This window comes from Heliangelus exortis, chromosome 6, assembly GCF_036169615.1.
Source record: "Heliangelus exortis chromosome 6, bHelExo1.hap1, whole genome shotgun sequence".
Lineage (NCBI taxonomy): Eukaryota > Metazoa > Chordata > Aves > Apodiformes > Trochilidae > Heliangelus > Heliangelus exortis.
The window spans coordinates 34,948,115-34,963,996 of NC_092427.1; the positions used below are offsets into that span (position 1 = coordinate 34,948,115).

Here is a 15,882-nt window from a genome sequence, read left to right on the forward strand (position 1 = left end):
GGCCAATGGCATCCTGGGGTGCATTAGAAAGGGTGTGGTTAGTAGGTCAAGAGAGGTTCTCCTCCCCCTCTATTCTGCATTGGTGAGGCCACACCTGGAGTATTGTGTCCAGTTCTGGGCCCCTCAGTTCAAGAAGGACAGGGAAGTGCTTGAAAGAGTCCAGCGCAGAGCTACTGAGATGATTAAGGGAGTGGAACATCTCCCTTATGAGGAAAGGCTGAGGGAGCTGGGTCTCTTTAGTTTGGAGAAAAGGAGGCTGAGGGGTGACCTCATCAATGTTTTCAAATATGTAAGGGGTGAGTGTCAGGAAGATGGAGTTAGGCTTTTCTCAGTGGTGACCAGTGATAGGACAAGGGGTAATGGGTGTAAATTGGAGCATAGGAGGTTCAAGTTGAATATCAGAAAACATTTTTTTACTGTAAGGGTGACAGAGCCCTGGAACAGGCTGCCCAGGGGGGTTGTGGAGTCTCCTTCACTGGAGACATTCAAAACCCACCTGGACACGTTCCTAGGGGATGTACTCTAGGGGGCCCTGCTCTGGCAGGGGGGGTTGGACTAGATGATCTTTCCAGGTCCCTTCCAACCCCTAGGATTCTAGGATTCTATGATTCTATGGTGATTTTAAGCACCCATTTAAAATTTGCATAAAGATTATAAAAATCTTGTTTGGGTTTTTGGTTTCAGCGACGTATAAAAAAAGACATCTCATCAACTGGTTGCAGGCTGAATTGTTTCACAACTGAGGTAGCCTCTGTGCCAAACTTAGATCTTCTTTTTGCTGTTTGGAGAAAATAAAAAATTTAAAGGATATTGGTTTTGTTCAACTATTTAGAAATCTCAACCATTCAAGTTCACGCTGTCGTTCAAGCTCCTCATTATCACATCTGGTTAGGTTTTAAAATTGTGAGTGGCAGATTTTGCTAGTTTTGCCCATCTCCTGATTGGTATTAAAAGCTTTTTGGAATGAAGAGGCAAGTTCTTGTATCATTTGAATAAAGCTGTTAAATATGTCAGGTACTTTCTTATTCTGCCAACGCAGAACTTGTTTTGCATTTAAATGATACTTATTAAAGCAGGATGTATTATTTCCCTTAGTACATGTAATTGTTTTCACCATATCTGTCTAAATATAAAAAAATAGTAAATCTCAGCTTTGTAGATGGAGATGTCACTTATGCATTTGTAGGAGTGAAATTAGGTTGCCTGTTGTTGATGCCAAGTTAATTTTCCAGTTTAAGGGAAACTAATTAAATGAAGACAATATCTTTCCTGTACTTGCATAGTCTACAACTCTCAAGAGTATTAAAAAAAAAAAAAAAAAGAGAGAGAGAAAAAAAATTCATAATGAGCTATGGTTCTATATGCTTAAGACAGCTACTTCTTAATTATAATAGTTAAGATTTCATTATTTAAACCTCTACAGGTGAAAAAGCTGTATGTAGCTTAAGCTCTCATTTCTCATTACCTTCAAAGATGAATTTATTCAGGCTTTTAAAATAGTTGAAAGTATGAATATGTATCCTCTTAAAGAATAATTCCAATAGATAAAGGAAGCAGAACATAAAACTGAGAATACCTACATTATTTCTGTTGTTCTGCAACACAGGTTTGGTGAATAACAGCAAATAGTGAGGCTTAGCCCTGAATTAGCTGTCACTGATATGGTACATTTGTTTTCCTGGGGCCTGATAGAGCATGAAAAATGAGGTTATCTTGATTTGCATAGTTTCTGAGTTTCAGTTTCTGAATTTTATAACTCTTAAGCTGGCAATTAAAGGGACTGCTGGTATTTAAGGACATGTGCTGCCAAAATGAGCTAAGCTTCTCAGTCTATAATTAGACACAAATAAATTTGACCTGATTTTAACTGATCTGCAGATTTTACTACACAGCAAGAGTTTGTGTTTAGTGGTGTGGGCCAAGCTTAGGAACTCCATGAACTGCTTGGGGTCTTTGTAGGTGCTCAGTGAAGACCAGTTCTCTCTTTGTGTAGATTATGGTGTTTGTATTTTCCCAGGCTACATCCAGGATTTTCTTGTTAACCAAAAACAACGTCCTTCTTGCTGATCAAAAATCTGGGAATATCAAGTCAGAGGTTCCACTGGGAGATGTTACCAAAGTGTCCATGAGCTCCCAAAATGATGGTTTCTTTGCCGTGCACCTCAAGGAGGTTTGTTACAACATTATGACAATATGACTGGTTTACATGCAGTGATGTAAAAATTTGTTTTTTAATTATCTTAAAGCATTCAAGTGGTTAGCCTGGAGGTTTAGAATTGCATTGAACTTTGCCATATCTGGAAAAACTTTGATTTAAAGCTACTGAAGCCAAATGAGAGCAGTCATGATGTTATGGATGATCACTGACTTGTGAAACTCAGACTTCATTTTTCACTGCAGCCTTTTCAGGATGGGAGTTTTGCATTTGTAATATGGGCCTTTAATCTGGTCTGGATACCTTGTGGCAGTGTTTTCCTTTTTAGCTGCTCATATAATTCTTCCTGACACACTGGCAGAATAGTTCTCTCCCCTTTATGGGATGCCAGGAAATCCACATCACAGCCCAGCTGTAATTTAGTTACTCAGTTGTGAAGAACTCAGCTCAGTGCTATATTTGGTTCTTTGCAGTGCTAGCATTGCTCTGCTAAAACCATTAAATTGGTATTTGTATTCTAGATTAAAATGGATTTGAAGAATGTCCTGTAGGGTGTCTTTTCACACCGACCACCTTCATCCTACTCCTGGTGTCAGGAATTGGTTTCTCTTCCTTTCTGAAATGCCATGGAGCCAGAAGAGGGACAGAGAAACCCTACAGTTTTGTAGGACAAATAAAGGTGATTCTTCTTTAGGGTCAGAAGGGCTTTCTAACCTCCTCAAAAGTTTGTGGTGTGATCCTGTACACTGCACTGCAACCCTATTTCACTTCAAAGCCAAAAGACTTGTTCCATTGCACGGGGAGGAGCATTTCCTTATGAAATGGCAGCTGATCAGGAGGTTTTACATTTTTCATATCCTAGGTTTTGGGAGTCCCTAACAACTTTCCTTTCTGTTGCAGGGTTCAGAAGCAGCTGGGAAAGGAGATTTCCTGCTCAGCAGTGATCACCTTATCGAGATGGCCACGAAACTTTACCGCACGACTCTCAGCCAAACCAAACAGAAGCTCAACATTGAGATATCTGATGAGTGAGTTTCTTGTTGGCTTAAAAGTCCATTTCCTTGATGCAACATTCCAAAAAAGTATCTAAAGCTACAAAAAAAAACCAAAAAAACACTGCTATGTACCTAGTACTGATCTTATTTTGAGAGAATATTTATAAATAAGGATCCAATTTTCAGCGTGTACTCATTTCTAATACATGTTTTGGCTCTTATTTCCTTGAAAGTCTGTGAGAAAAAGTGGTTTTCTTAAGGTAGTTTCAAGCAGGGCTATGAAACAGAATTCCTGCTGTGGAAATAATTAAGAGATCCCACATTTGAAAGAATCATTTTGCGTGTGACTGAAAAGTTCACGTATTCCCATGAGATATTTATTAGAGTGGACACTAGGTGCCAAGTTCTAGTGAAAACAACTAAAACAGAACAAAAAGCTCCCCCCAAACACATGCAGCAATGATGGTGCTGGTAATGTGGGTCTATAGAGCTCACCCTTGTCTTCTCTGAAGGTGAAAAACATGTTCTTAAAATTCCTGATGTTTGAACCACCTGTTGTCAGTTTGAGTCTTTTGGTTGCTAAAAAGCTTTGCTTGGTAAAAAGCTTTCATCTCAAATAGTTCTTTCTTCTCAGTGCAGTTTCATATTTGGCCTTCAGTAAGGAATACACTTGAAGTGCTCATAGCCATGGAATAAAAATGTTTGTGTGTGTGTGTGTGAACTCCTCAAGCCTGCTAAGGGTCCCTCACTTACCCCCCGTCCTTATGTGCTCAGCTTGCTGTGTGAAGTGCCCCCTGATTTCATTAGTATTGCTTTGGGGGTTCATTGATTTTGAATTAAAGAAGAAAATACAATGAGAGTGAACTCAAATTTCTGAAGGCAAAACTTGAAACCTGTTCCTTTGGCTCCACAGCACTGCTTGTACTGTAGAGTCCTGCTGGCAAGTACAGTGTCTGTCTGGTCAGATTTGGTGGCTTATATTTTCCTCTTTCCTTAAAAATTATATTTGTCATTTTCCTGTGTTTCCAGATGGGATTTAATTTGCTCAAGGGTGTGTGTTTTAGCCTCTAAAAGAGCGTGGCTGTCCCAAGTTTCTAGTTTAATGATGGCTGCAAATAAATCAACCACTAAAACAAAGTACAAGCATGCATTGCACTGGCCTGCCTGCTTGCCTTGGATCTGGGAAGCAGTCTCCTTTCTGGGAGTCCTGCATTTGGGAATGTGGTTTTGCTTCTTGTCTTGCAGATTAAAACCATGCTAGCAACAGGCATTTGTGAGTTCATCCAGACTAAATAATTTTAAGCTGTTTTCAGTTCCATCTCTGTTGATGGGGAAGCAGAAGCCTCTTCTCCCTGCTGGAGCTTAGATAACAGCACAATTAGGGATTCAGGAGCAAATGTGGCCTTATTTTGTCTGCATTTAGGGGAGAAAACTGACATAACCAAAAATACTGTTGAGCAAGGGGTCTGCTGAGGAAGAGACACCATTTATATATAATATTGGAACGATGGGTCCAGGGAGGTGCAGTGTTGGTGACAGGAGATGATTGCCTATGAGATATTCTCACGTTTTCTGGGTGCTTTTGTGCCTGGGACCACTGCACAACTTGGGCTGTGGAGCAGGAAAGGGGGAGTGAAGAGCAGCTCAGCACAGGAGAGGCCACTTCCTCCCCTGAGCTCTGCAGTCAGCTTGATTTGTGGTTTCCGGCTGGAGAACAAATTCTTTGAAGTTTTTGGACTCTGCTGGAGGACTTTTTAAGGATGCTAAAAGGGAAAAGCTGCTCTACTACAAAAGGACTTTTTAGGTCAGCAACCACTGCATGTGAGCTGCCAAAAGGCAGCTCTGCCCTGTTTATTACTTTTAATCTTGCTCTCCAGATCAGGGAGAAGTTTGAAGCTCCACGGGAGCCTGATGGGTTTTGTGGGTTTGTTTTGTTGGGTTTTTTTTTTTTTTAAGCATTTCTCTGCATTCAGTGAAATTTCCAGTAAAAAGTGAAGAGTCAAATGCAGAATGATTTATCCTGGACTGTAGGAAATATCTACATTTGGAGATTGCTGGGGATGAATTGAATTTTCCCAATTGTTGAGCCGTGGACTGCAATGGCTAATGAAGAATTAGAGCTGCTAAAATACCAGATACATTAAATTAAGCATAAATCAGAAAAAGAGCACTCCCAATGTTGCTACAGAAGTATTTAGCTTCCTTCCATAAAAGCAGTCGAGCCCCTTTGGTGAAGCAGTTGGAAGTCTTTGCCTCAGTTCTGGTGTATTAGAAATTCAAATTCTAAATTAGAAATTAGACTTTAAACTGCCTTTTTTCTGAAGGAATTGCAACCTAACTATTGGAAGAGGTCCAGAGTCACAGGCAAAAAGGCAATAATGAAGAGGTACTACTTGAAGGAGGCTCAAGCCATACCATAACCTATGGCTTTGTTGTTATTCCTGAAGATTTATTATTAATACAGACCAGAAAATGAGACTTCTTGGAGTGATGCTCAACCTGAAAAGAGCCCTGCTCCCCACGTGGTTTTTATTTCCACCTTTAACTAAATAATATATTCCCTCTCCTAGGTTTCTGGTCCAGTTCAGACAAGACAAAGTGTGTGTGAAGTTCATCCAAGGCAGCCAGAAAAACGGCAACATCCCAACTTGCAAGCGAAAAAACAATCGGCTCCTGGAAGTGGCTGTTCCTTAACTGCAGCTGGTGACTCTTCATGGACTTGTTTCTTTGTAATAGTGCAATTTTAGTTGTTTGGTTTTTCCAGTTTTACCCCTTTCTGGAGCTGTTGGTGGCTGAGAGCTTTAGAAACCCTTGGCAAAACGTTTGCTCAATCGACCTTTTTAACCTTTTTTGTTCTATGCCAGAATTTTAACCCTCAAAATGCAGATTTTTTTACCAAGTGAGGCATTTTTACCAGCTGGCATGTACCTGTCATATCCAGGAACCATGTGTTTAGCAGGCATACTTTAGCTCAGCATACCATAAACCCACATATTAGGGTTAAATTACTCATATTAATCTAGAGATCTGCTTGACAGGAGCTAGACATGGCCTCGGTGCTTGATGGCCACTTGTGCCCAGTGTCTTTTTCTCCTGACCCAGTCTGGTGTTCTGATGGGCTTCCTGCCTGCCACCACTGGGGAGACCAACACACTAACCCCAGAACCTCTGTAACTTCATCCTTTTTTAGCCATACAGCACAGGAACATCTAGTTCTGCAAAACAGAAGAAGGAATATCTGAGCATACAAGCAGCTACGTGCATAATTTTGTAGTGAAGAGAAAAAGAAAAAAAAAAAAAAGCAGAAATTTGGAAACAGGATTTTTAATCGGGTCAGATGTTTTTAACAGCTAGACAGTAGAAATCAGTCAAGGTAAAGAAGCTTGTTTCTCTCACAGATATATAGAGTTTGAGGCATAATTTCTGTTCTGCTTATTTTCTTTTAAATTCTCAGTTAAGGTTAGAGCCTGAAAAAATGCAATAGTATTCATAACACGAGTAACCACCAGGTATTTAAATGGTTAGTTGTCAAGTGAAGGGTTTGAACCTTTCTTTTAGATATCAGCATGTACAATGTGCAATAAAGCATCCATGACATTTTGTGAAAAATTATTTATAATACATTTTTTGTGTGCAAGAGAGCAGATTGGTGCAGACTGCATAGACAATGTAGGGGTTAAAGTAGATTTGTGTTGTTAATTTGCAGCTGTTTAGAGTGTACACTACAGTTGTCAATTTGGGCAGAATACTTAGAATTTAAAAAAAAAAAAAAAAAAAAAGGAAAATCCTTAATCTGGGGGTCTGTATATAAATTGGTAGTATGGTAATAAAACTGTTCTGATTCTGTGCTGTTTGGTACTCCTATGTTATAACCATATTTTTGTACTCCAAACTATTTTATATAACTCTCGTGTGCCTGATGTAAATGTGTGCACAGAAAACACAATCAAGAGCTGCATTGTAAACTTTTCAGTGTAACTGATTGCACTTAATCTTTCCTTAAGCCAGCAGTGTTAGTTGAAATCCTGAAGAGGAGAGATGCATTTTGAAGACAGAAGTTAACTGCTCAAGTGAAGGGTTTGTTGGATGTGCCTGTGTGATTTGTTGATGTAAGGACAGTTGAGAAAGCATTGTATTTTATTTTATTTTATTTTATTGCAGGCTTATATAGGGCATGATTAAGACCCTGGGTGTCTGATGTGAAGTGCTGGAAGTCCAAGCCTAAATAAAGGAAAGATAAAGAAAAGTTCAGAGTCTTGTTACTCTCCTAGTAGTAAAGTTTTGAAGCTCTCGTGGCTGCAGAGGCTCCTCAGGGTGGTTCAGTGTTAATGTTTTTTCTCTGCCCTAAAATGGCCTTTTCTGCAATAGATGTTTTAGTGCTGGTGGTTCTTGGTCTGAGAAAAAAAAAAAAAAAAAACAGAGCTGCTTTGGGTTGTCCCACATTTTGCTTTGGGATGAAAGTAAATGGTTTTCTTCTGATCTGGATGCAAAATGGTGGCTTTAACTGGTTGCTTAACTTGGTGTTAAAAGTCCACTCCCGTGGCTTTGAATGGGGGGAGAATGAAAAGATTCCAAACTGTGACCAAAAGTTGCCTCTTCCTCATGATCTTAGGCTGAACCCTTCTTTTAATAACAGAACCAGGTGAATGGTTTAGCAAAATTTACATCATTTTAAATGGTTTGTAATCAGAGATGCTTACAAAAAAATCATAGTGTCAGTTTATAATGCAAAATTAGGATGCTGCAAAGCATTTATTTCATTACTGAAGAAAACAGCACGTGGTACTTAAAACTCCTAAGTCCTGTGTTAGAATTGCTGCTTAGTAAAGATTGGAGAGTTTGTAAAACAGTTCAGTATCTTGTAAAGCTCACTGTAAAAATCACAGGGCAAATGTTTAAAACATTAAAAAAAAAATTTAAAAAAATTTAAAAAAAATTCAAAAGAAGGAAAATTCACATCTGAAGTCTCATGCAATCCTCTAGTTTCTTACAAGAAGAAAATGTGAGTTTAGTTTAAGCATTCCTAGCTATCTGGCCCATGAAATTAGAGTATTACTGCATACTATTGGGATATTTGACCTATCCCAGGCAGGCCTTTTATGCATATATTTCATTTTTTCATCTTTGCAACCATTCACGACAGCTACACTACCATAAGCCTAGAAGAGGGGGAAAATTCCTCACTTTGATTCCTGTTGTTTCATTTCTTTTTCTGGACCTTCCCAATTTTCACCTGGTGTATTAGTTGGCACTTTGTGATAGTTGCCCTTTGACACTTGCTCTGTACATTAAAAAGCATGTAAGTTTTGCTGAATGTGAAGTATTTAGACATGCTTGGGTTAGTCTTGGTATCTTGATGTTTAGATTTAAGTATCTAGGATGTTGAAAATTAAAATGCAAGGTCAGCTTGGATTTTTTTTTCCCCTTTCCTCTGTTTTCTTTTATAAATTTATAACAGCTCTTCTTTCAAACAAAGTTGTAAAGAGGCTACTCTTCATTCCTCTGGTGCTAACCTTACACATACTTTTACTTGTAAATTTTAATTTGTCACTTGAAAGCTGGGCAAGGATCATTTAAAAAAATGGGATTTGTTGCATGATACTTTCCAGAATCAAATAAAATTCTGTTCCTAGACTTACACTTTCTCTATATCTGTATCTTCCTTACTGCTATTAAATCTAATAACTGCAGGCAAGTGGTTTTTAGGTTAGATATACACAGCACTGGTATCTGACTTGGAGACAGAAAAGATTTTTGTTTGGTATATGACTCCCTAAGAGGAAACATGTCTTTTTCACTGCTTCACAATAACCTTTTTCACAACCCCCTTCTTCAGGGGAAGTCCTTTCCTGGACATTTTTTTCTCTGAAAAGGCTGCAAATTCCACTTTCCAATTGTTGGGATATGGGTAGATTCCCTAAAAACAGCCAGATGAGCTTGATTTTTCCAGAAAATGGCTTTGAGCCCCAAACCCATCATATTTCACATGTTTTGTCTGGTGATCTTTTTCTTCCTTTCGTTCCTTAACAATTTTATCCTGGTTTAAGTATTTTTTGTTCAATGTACTAATTATGGAAGGAAGAAATTACAATGTCAGAAAAAGCAGCTTCATGTTTAATCCAGGTTTGTTTCCATTGCCAAAATGAGAGTATTTTCCTAAAGAGTTTTGGAATAAGGCTGATGGATTAGCTGAAGATTTTGATATGAAATGGTTAATAACTTGCATGGTTAATCCTTAAGCTTTCAGACCTTTAATCTTGGTTGGAAAGGAAATGGTTGTGGGTTTTTTTTAGATGATCACACTATAGTGTGACAAGGGTGTGCAGGAGGGAGATGCACATGTCTGAGCTGCTTTGGACGTTTCACCTTGTCAATAAATACAGCAATAAAGACAAGTGTGAATTTTAAGTAGTCAGTAGCATCACCAACAGATGAGTTCTGCCTTTCCTCCTCCTTCCATCCTTATTTTGGAATATTTTGTTGCTTACACAGACGTTTGAGGTGAGTGGGAGGGACTGTTCCTTACCAATGTTTGTAAAACCTCTCAAAGTGATTAAAATTCTCTGGATGCTGCTTTTAATCGTGGAGTTTAAAATTAATTACATGTCGTGGCACTGTCCCATGACCTTCCAGTTAAACCTTAACTGGAGGCTGTTGGCTTGCAGTGGGATCTTGAGGCCATTCCAGCACAGTGTTTGCACACTGGTGCTACTGACCTGTCTGCCTGAAATTGTGTGACTTGTAAAAACCTTCCAGAGTTTCTTGGCAAAGCAGCAATTGCTTCTGCTGAGACATTGTGTGTAGGAGAGAGCACTCCTTTCAGCACACACTAATATAAACTGCAAGCAAAAGCCACCTTCTTTTTCTTGCAGGATAACACTGACAGCAGCACTCACTTCATTCAACATCCCTCAGCCCTTCTGGAGTATACAGAGGATGGAGGATTGTGCTGGTAATAAGTCTTGTAAAAATATATTCATATAGATTGGGGCAGATTGGCATTGTTCAGTCTTGAAAAATGAGCTGCAATGCAAAGAAGGAAAAAAAAAAAAAAAACCAAACCCTCCTATGAATTTGTTTTAAGGCAACACATCAGTGTTTCTGTAGGTGGCTACAGTAAACTAGTGCTATTTAAAGATGCAGGCTGTGAGAGGAATATCAGCTTAATCTATTTATCAGCTAGAACCAGTTCTGCTCCTTTTCCCTTGTGCATATGGGTATTCAGGATTTAATTTTAGGACCATCTGAGGTCACTGCAGTTAGTTTGGGTGATGATCAAGTGATGATACTGAGACCTGAATTATTTTGAGCAAGATTCCCTCTTGCCTTCATCTTGGCATCTGATGGTGAACTGACTGTGTGGAATTTTAAAGTATGAAGCACAGAAGGCTTTATGCATGAATGAGAAGAAAACCTGAAGAATCTCAGTCTTTAATCTTAATAATTCAACTAATTTCCAAGGCTGCCCCCTGCATTTAGCACAAGGTAAGGATCTCTTTGCTGAATAACATTCTACTGTTTGTGGTCTTTAATAATTACAGAAAAGATAAAACCTAAGTACTCCTTTAGCCAGGGAATCTTTCCTGGAAACATGGAAATGTGCTGGGTATCTGTAGGGAGTCCCTGCCTAGACCCCTGGGTCTTTACTGCCCCATCTCACTTCCACTCTCTGAAACATCAAATGCCTTTGAGATATTCTGTAAGTGGGAGGTAATGCTTTTTGCTACAAAAACTGGTGATTTTTGCTGGCCTGGCAATGTCCCTTCTGGATGTTACAAATCCATTTCCCAGCAGTATCTTGGTGCTGAGGGCTCTGGGAGATGCTGGGTGTCGTTTCCCACCCTGGCTCTCATCAGCTTCTGATTTCCTCCCTCCCTCCTGCCTCCTCTCTGCAGTGATAAAGTTTGTCCCCAGGGTAAAGCAGCAATGTATTCTTTTAGGTTATTTTCTTCCATTATCTAACACTGCATCTTGGCACCTTCGTTTCAGCTGAACATACAGGAAATGTTTTATTTCCCTCCTAACCAAGAGCTGTTTTAAATGAAAGCTGCTTTGTTCCCCTTTGAGTTAACTTGCTAGCTTTATCCCTATCACCAGTGTTTCCCAAAACTCTTGACAAAAAGCAAAACTGAAGCCTGGCACATGAAAAGCTGCTGTTGCTATGTACCCTGTCTCTTCCTGTTAGAAGATAAAATCCACTTGATGTTGTGATAAAGTCCCTGCTGCCTTGATTCACAGCACGCAGCCTTCCAGGTCCCTGGACGTGCTTCTTGTAGCCTGAAAAAAAAGGGGGGGGGAAAAAATATAATACTTTATCAGAATATGAAATAGGGAGTTCCTAACTGTGTTGCCAAAAGGAGTGGACTCATTTATATTCAGATGCAAGGAGCATTAATACCTCCAAATAGACTTTTATGTACTTTTCCTTGCCTCTATGCTGCTATGGCTATGGAAAAAGGACTTTAGCTAAGTTGAGCCAGGGAATTCCAATCCAAGTGGCTCAAAGCACTGCTTGTCTGATCAAAATCACCACAGGCTGTTGATGAACATTTAATTTTGAATAGTAAAATCCTAAAAATTGTGCATGAGCTTACAGTGGAGGCTTCTAAACGCTGCTTGCATCCCAGATTTCTTGATATACTACGTGGTGATTGTGGCCTCGTGACAGCAGATTCATGGGCTTTCTGTTCTGGGAATAATGCAAAAAATATAAGGAATAAAAAATTTCAGCCATTTCCGATAAGACGTTTGTTTTAAACCAACAGCAAACTCCTTGCAACATAAAGGTGTGATTGTTTCCAGCTCAGAGTCAGCCTGTTCCTGGCACAAAGATGTTTTCCCTCACCATCCTTTATTTGAAAGCTATATTTAGAAAGCTTTGTTGTATTGACATCAGGTGATGCCCTGCACATTCCTGGCTCCCAAGCACCACCTGGTCCTGGGATGTGGGTTTGCATCTTACCTGGCTGGTTTTCTCCCTCCTGTTGGGGTGGGTGTAGGATTTTTTTAGTGTAAAACAAATAAACAAAAAGAACAACCTGGCAAAGAAAAGGGAGACTCTGAGCCAGATTTACGCTTGAAGTTTCAGTCTCAATTTCAGGCTTTTCTGTACCTTTCAGTCACAATTTCAGGCTTTCCTGTGCCAAAGGGGAGAGGAAATTCTTTCCAAAGAAGGGCATCTACTCCAGGTGCCAGACCCCAGGATGTCATGGGTGGGGACCTGTGTCTTCCTCCAGGCAGGGTGGAGCAAAGCCTGTTGGAGATTTGATCTGGTTTTGTTTTACTGTTCTGGAGGTGGTTTCCACTGTGCTAATTCTGGTCTGGGCTTCCCTTGGTGTGGCTTTCACCTTGTGCTCAGAGTTGTCTTGCCACGTGTTCCCTTCTCACATTACCCCTGCATTTCCTTTTTTTTTCTCACATTACCCCAGCATCCCCAGCCCTTTTGCCTGAGACCTCTCTCTGCCCAAAAAGGGGCTCTGAGGTCATGCTTGGGGGGGAATTTCTAGAAACTGGTGGGACATAAAGGGGGAACAGGACACCTTTTCTGAAGGGAAACCAAAGCAAAAGCAGGGGATGGGGAAGGGGCACCTGGAAAAGGTGCTTGAGCTGCAAGGGCACCAGGAGTTTGTCAGTGGCAGCTGAACCCCAAGCACTTACCTCAGGGTTTGGCTGCTTTGCCTCTTCAGTCTTCATAGAACTGTAGAATTTTCAGGGTTTGAAGGGACCTTTAAGATCATCCAGTTCCAAGCTCCCTGCCATGGATCAGAACCTCCCACCAGCTCAGGTTGCTCAGAGCCCTGTCCAGGCCTTAAAAACTTCCAGGGATGGGGCTTCCACCCCCTCTCTGGGCAACCTGTGCCAGGGTCTCACCACCCTCATGGTGAGGAACTTCTTCCTAACTTCCAGCCTAAATCTCCTCTCCTCTAGTTTCAGTCCATTCCCCCTTCTCCTAAAAACATCCTAAAAAGTCCCTCTCCAGCTTCTTTGTAGCCCCTTCAGATACTGGAAGGCCACAACAAGGTCTCCTCAGAGCCTTCTCCTCTCCAGACTGAACAACCCCAACTCTCTCAGTCTGTCCTCACAGCAGAGCTGCTCCAGCCCTCTGAGCATCCTCCTGGCTCTCCTCTGGACACACTCCAGCACTTCCATGTCTTTCTTGTGATGAGGGCTCCAGAATTGGACACAGTACTCCAGGTGGGGTCTCACAAGAGCAGAGTAAAGGTCTTCAAAGTCTTTGCCACTGAGACCAAGTGCGGCGACTGCCAACTCCTCAAGCTGCCTGCTGAGCCTCTCAGGCTACCCCTGGAGCACAAACAAGGTGCCATTTTCACCAATACTCTGCTATTTGAGCCTAAGTCTTCAAGACTTAGCCACTTCAGGTGGTGGGAAACGTGTTTGTGAGGACCTGGAAACTTCTGGAAAGTTCTTCTCAGCCTCCTCTACCAGGGTGAGTGTGGGCATAGGTGCTCCAAGGAAACACAGCTGCAGGTGGGGTGTGAAGAGCTGGGGCCTGGCACATCCCCTGGCTGCAATTCCTCCTTGTGGGAAGTATTTGGCTATTTTGATCCCTGGAGATAGTGCCTGGTCTCTTGTGGGAACCTTCATTCAGTTGTCTTCCTGTCTTTTTGGCTTGTTGCTCTTGCAGTGTGACAATAAAGGTGGCTTTAAGGACGTGCCTTTTCCCTCATGTCGTTTTACACAGAGGGATGAATTTCCTCCTTAATTTTTTTATTTTTTAGAGTGAATCGAGTGTTTTAACAGTTGAAAAAAAGCTGCCTGCGGTGGAAAATACCAGAAACAAAATGGCTCCCGGCAGCTGAGGAGGAGGAGGCCTCCGTTTGTAACCATTTCTCTCCAAAAAATGGCGGGAAAAGTAAAACCCTGACTGTGGTTCCATGTTTCAGCTTGAGCCGAACCAGCCCACCCCACAGCTGTCCTTTGTCCCCTGCCTGAGGAGCCAGGGGCTGGGATAGCAGTTGTGCTTTCTGCTTGAATTGGATGTTAGGAAGAAATTCTTTGCTGTGAGGGTGCTGAGCCCCATCCCAGGCTGCCCCATCCCTGGCAGTGTTGGGTGGGATGGGGCTGGGAGCAGCCTGGGCTGGTGGGAGATGTCCCCCTGCATAGGGTGATGAGCTTTCAGGTCCTTTCCAACCCAAACCAGTCTATGAGATCTCTTAGAAGACACTGTGTGCCAAAACTTCACTTTTTCTAATTTGGACAAATGTCTCTGAGTTTTCCCAGCTCTTGAGTTTTCCCAGCTCTTCTTTGAGAAGATGCAAGGCAGAGCAAGCAGTAGGTACAGATGCAATGCAATGTCATCCTGTTGCAATGTCCCCAGCTCTTTACAAAGCTCAGCTGGGGACTTCTCTCTCCCCTGGTGCTGACTTCACTGCCACAAACCAGGATTTGCGTGGGATGTGGCTGGGGAGCTCTGGTAGCACCACAGTGTAGGTCCTGGTGAGCACAACATTTGGGGGTCCCCTGGAGCAGCCAGCCAGGTGAGGTGGTGAGAGGGCAGCCCCCTGGCCTGTGGATTAGCCAGAGAGATTAAAGATGAAGGTAAAAATTAATAAATGCCCGAAGCCTTCACATACACCCCCCTGGCTGATAGAGTTCCCATCCCCTCCATGGGGGGACAGAACATCTCCCTGTTCTCATGCAGGTTCCTGCACAGACACCAAAAAGGTTTTTACAGAGTTCCCAGCCAGGGTCATGATGTCAATTCCTTTGCTATTTGCCTGGATTCCTTTTCCCCATCTTCCCTTTCCCTCCTCAGGGCAGGGCCATGCACGTTCTCCCCATGTCCTCACAGCTCACAGAGAGCACAGTCAGGGCTTGGAGCTTGGCTTCTCCAGGGCTTTCTACACCCAGTCTGACAAGGGATGAGGAAGAGGGAAGGAAGAAGAGGAGATGTGGGGAAGCAGCATGGTGCTGGCATGCTTTGAAAGCCAACTCCTTTGCTCCAGATGTTCTAAATCACATGTGGAGAAGTGTTTGTGGTCAGATGCTGCTTGAAACTGATTGCTGATAGTCTCCTGAGGCAGCTTGTGACAAATTGTATAATAAAATCACTAAAAATAGTATAGTTATTCCCTGGAAAAGCAAAGTTCCCACAATCCAATGAGCTGGGAAAATTGTTGAACTTTCTTTGGCCACAGCATGCTCTCATTATTTTTTTATGTATATGTGTTCTTCAACCTTTCGTGGCTGCCTGGGTTTTTTTCTTATGATCCTTCTTCCTCTTACCAGCTCTGAGCAACCAGCCCCAGCAGCAGCAAAACTGACCACCAGCCATCTATGTGAAAAACCATCTCCTGCACTCTTTGAGCCTCATAATTTCTTCTCTGGTGTTGCTGGCTGGTGTGTGTTTCTTAGGAGAACATTTTTTTTAAAAACTGTGGGGGAAACTTGGTAACACCAAGAGATCTTTACCTCAATGGAACACTCTTGACAGCAGTGGTCCTCTACTGCCCATGCCTAACCTATTCCACCATTGATTTATTTTCCATCCTTGTCTTTCTTACAGCCCTGCAAGGCTCAGTGCTGTTCACCATTCCTCAGTGCATGGGGGAAACCACCAGGCAAGGATGGAGATCAGCAAGTGGCCCAGGACTCTTCTCCACAGCAGCACTTGGTGAGGTCAGGTCCTGCTTGAGAACTTTGTTGTTTCATGAGTGGAAGTTGGGTTTTGAAGTTTCCTACTGTCAGCTTCTGGTGCAATTATATATTGTA

The 15,882-nt window shown here is 41.8% G+C and overlaps 1 protein-coding gene across 6 annotated transcripts in view; it reads left to right on the forward strand.

The window, feature by feature from the left end:
• MYO1B (myosin IB) overlaps positions 1–7,396 on the forward strand; it is a 120,310-nt gene extending 112,914 nt beyond the window's left edge. For all 6 annotated transcript variants that reach the window (XM_071747821.1, XM_071747823.1, XM_071747825.1 and 3 more), the window contains 3 exons: positions 2,018–2,170; positions 3,056–3,183; positions 5,721–7,396. In XM_071747821.1, the coding sequence (XP_071603922.1) occupies positions 2,018–2,170; positions 3,056–3,183; positions 5,721–5,844 (405 nt within the window). In that variant the 3' untranslated portion in view covers positions 5,845–7,396. The remainder of the gene's footprint in view (positions 1–2,017; positions 2,171–3,055; positions 3,184–5,720) is intronic.
• The last annotated feature ends 8,486 nt before the right edge of the window (positions 7,397–15,882 follow it).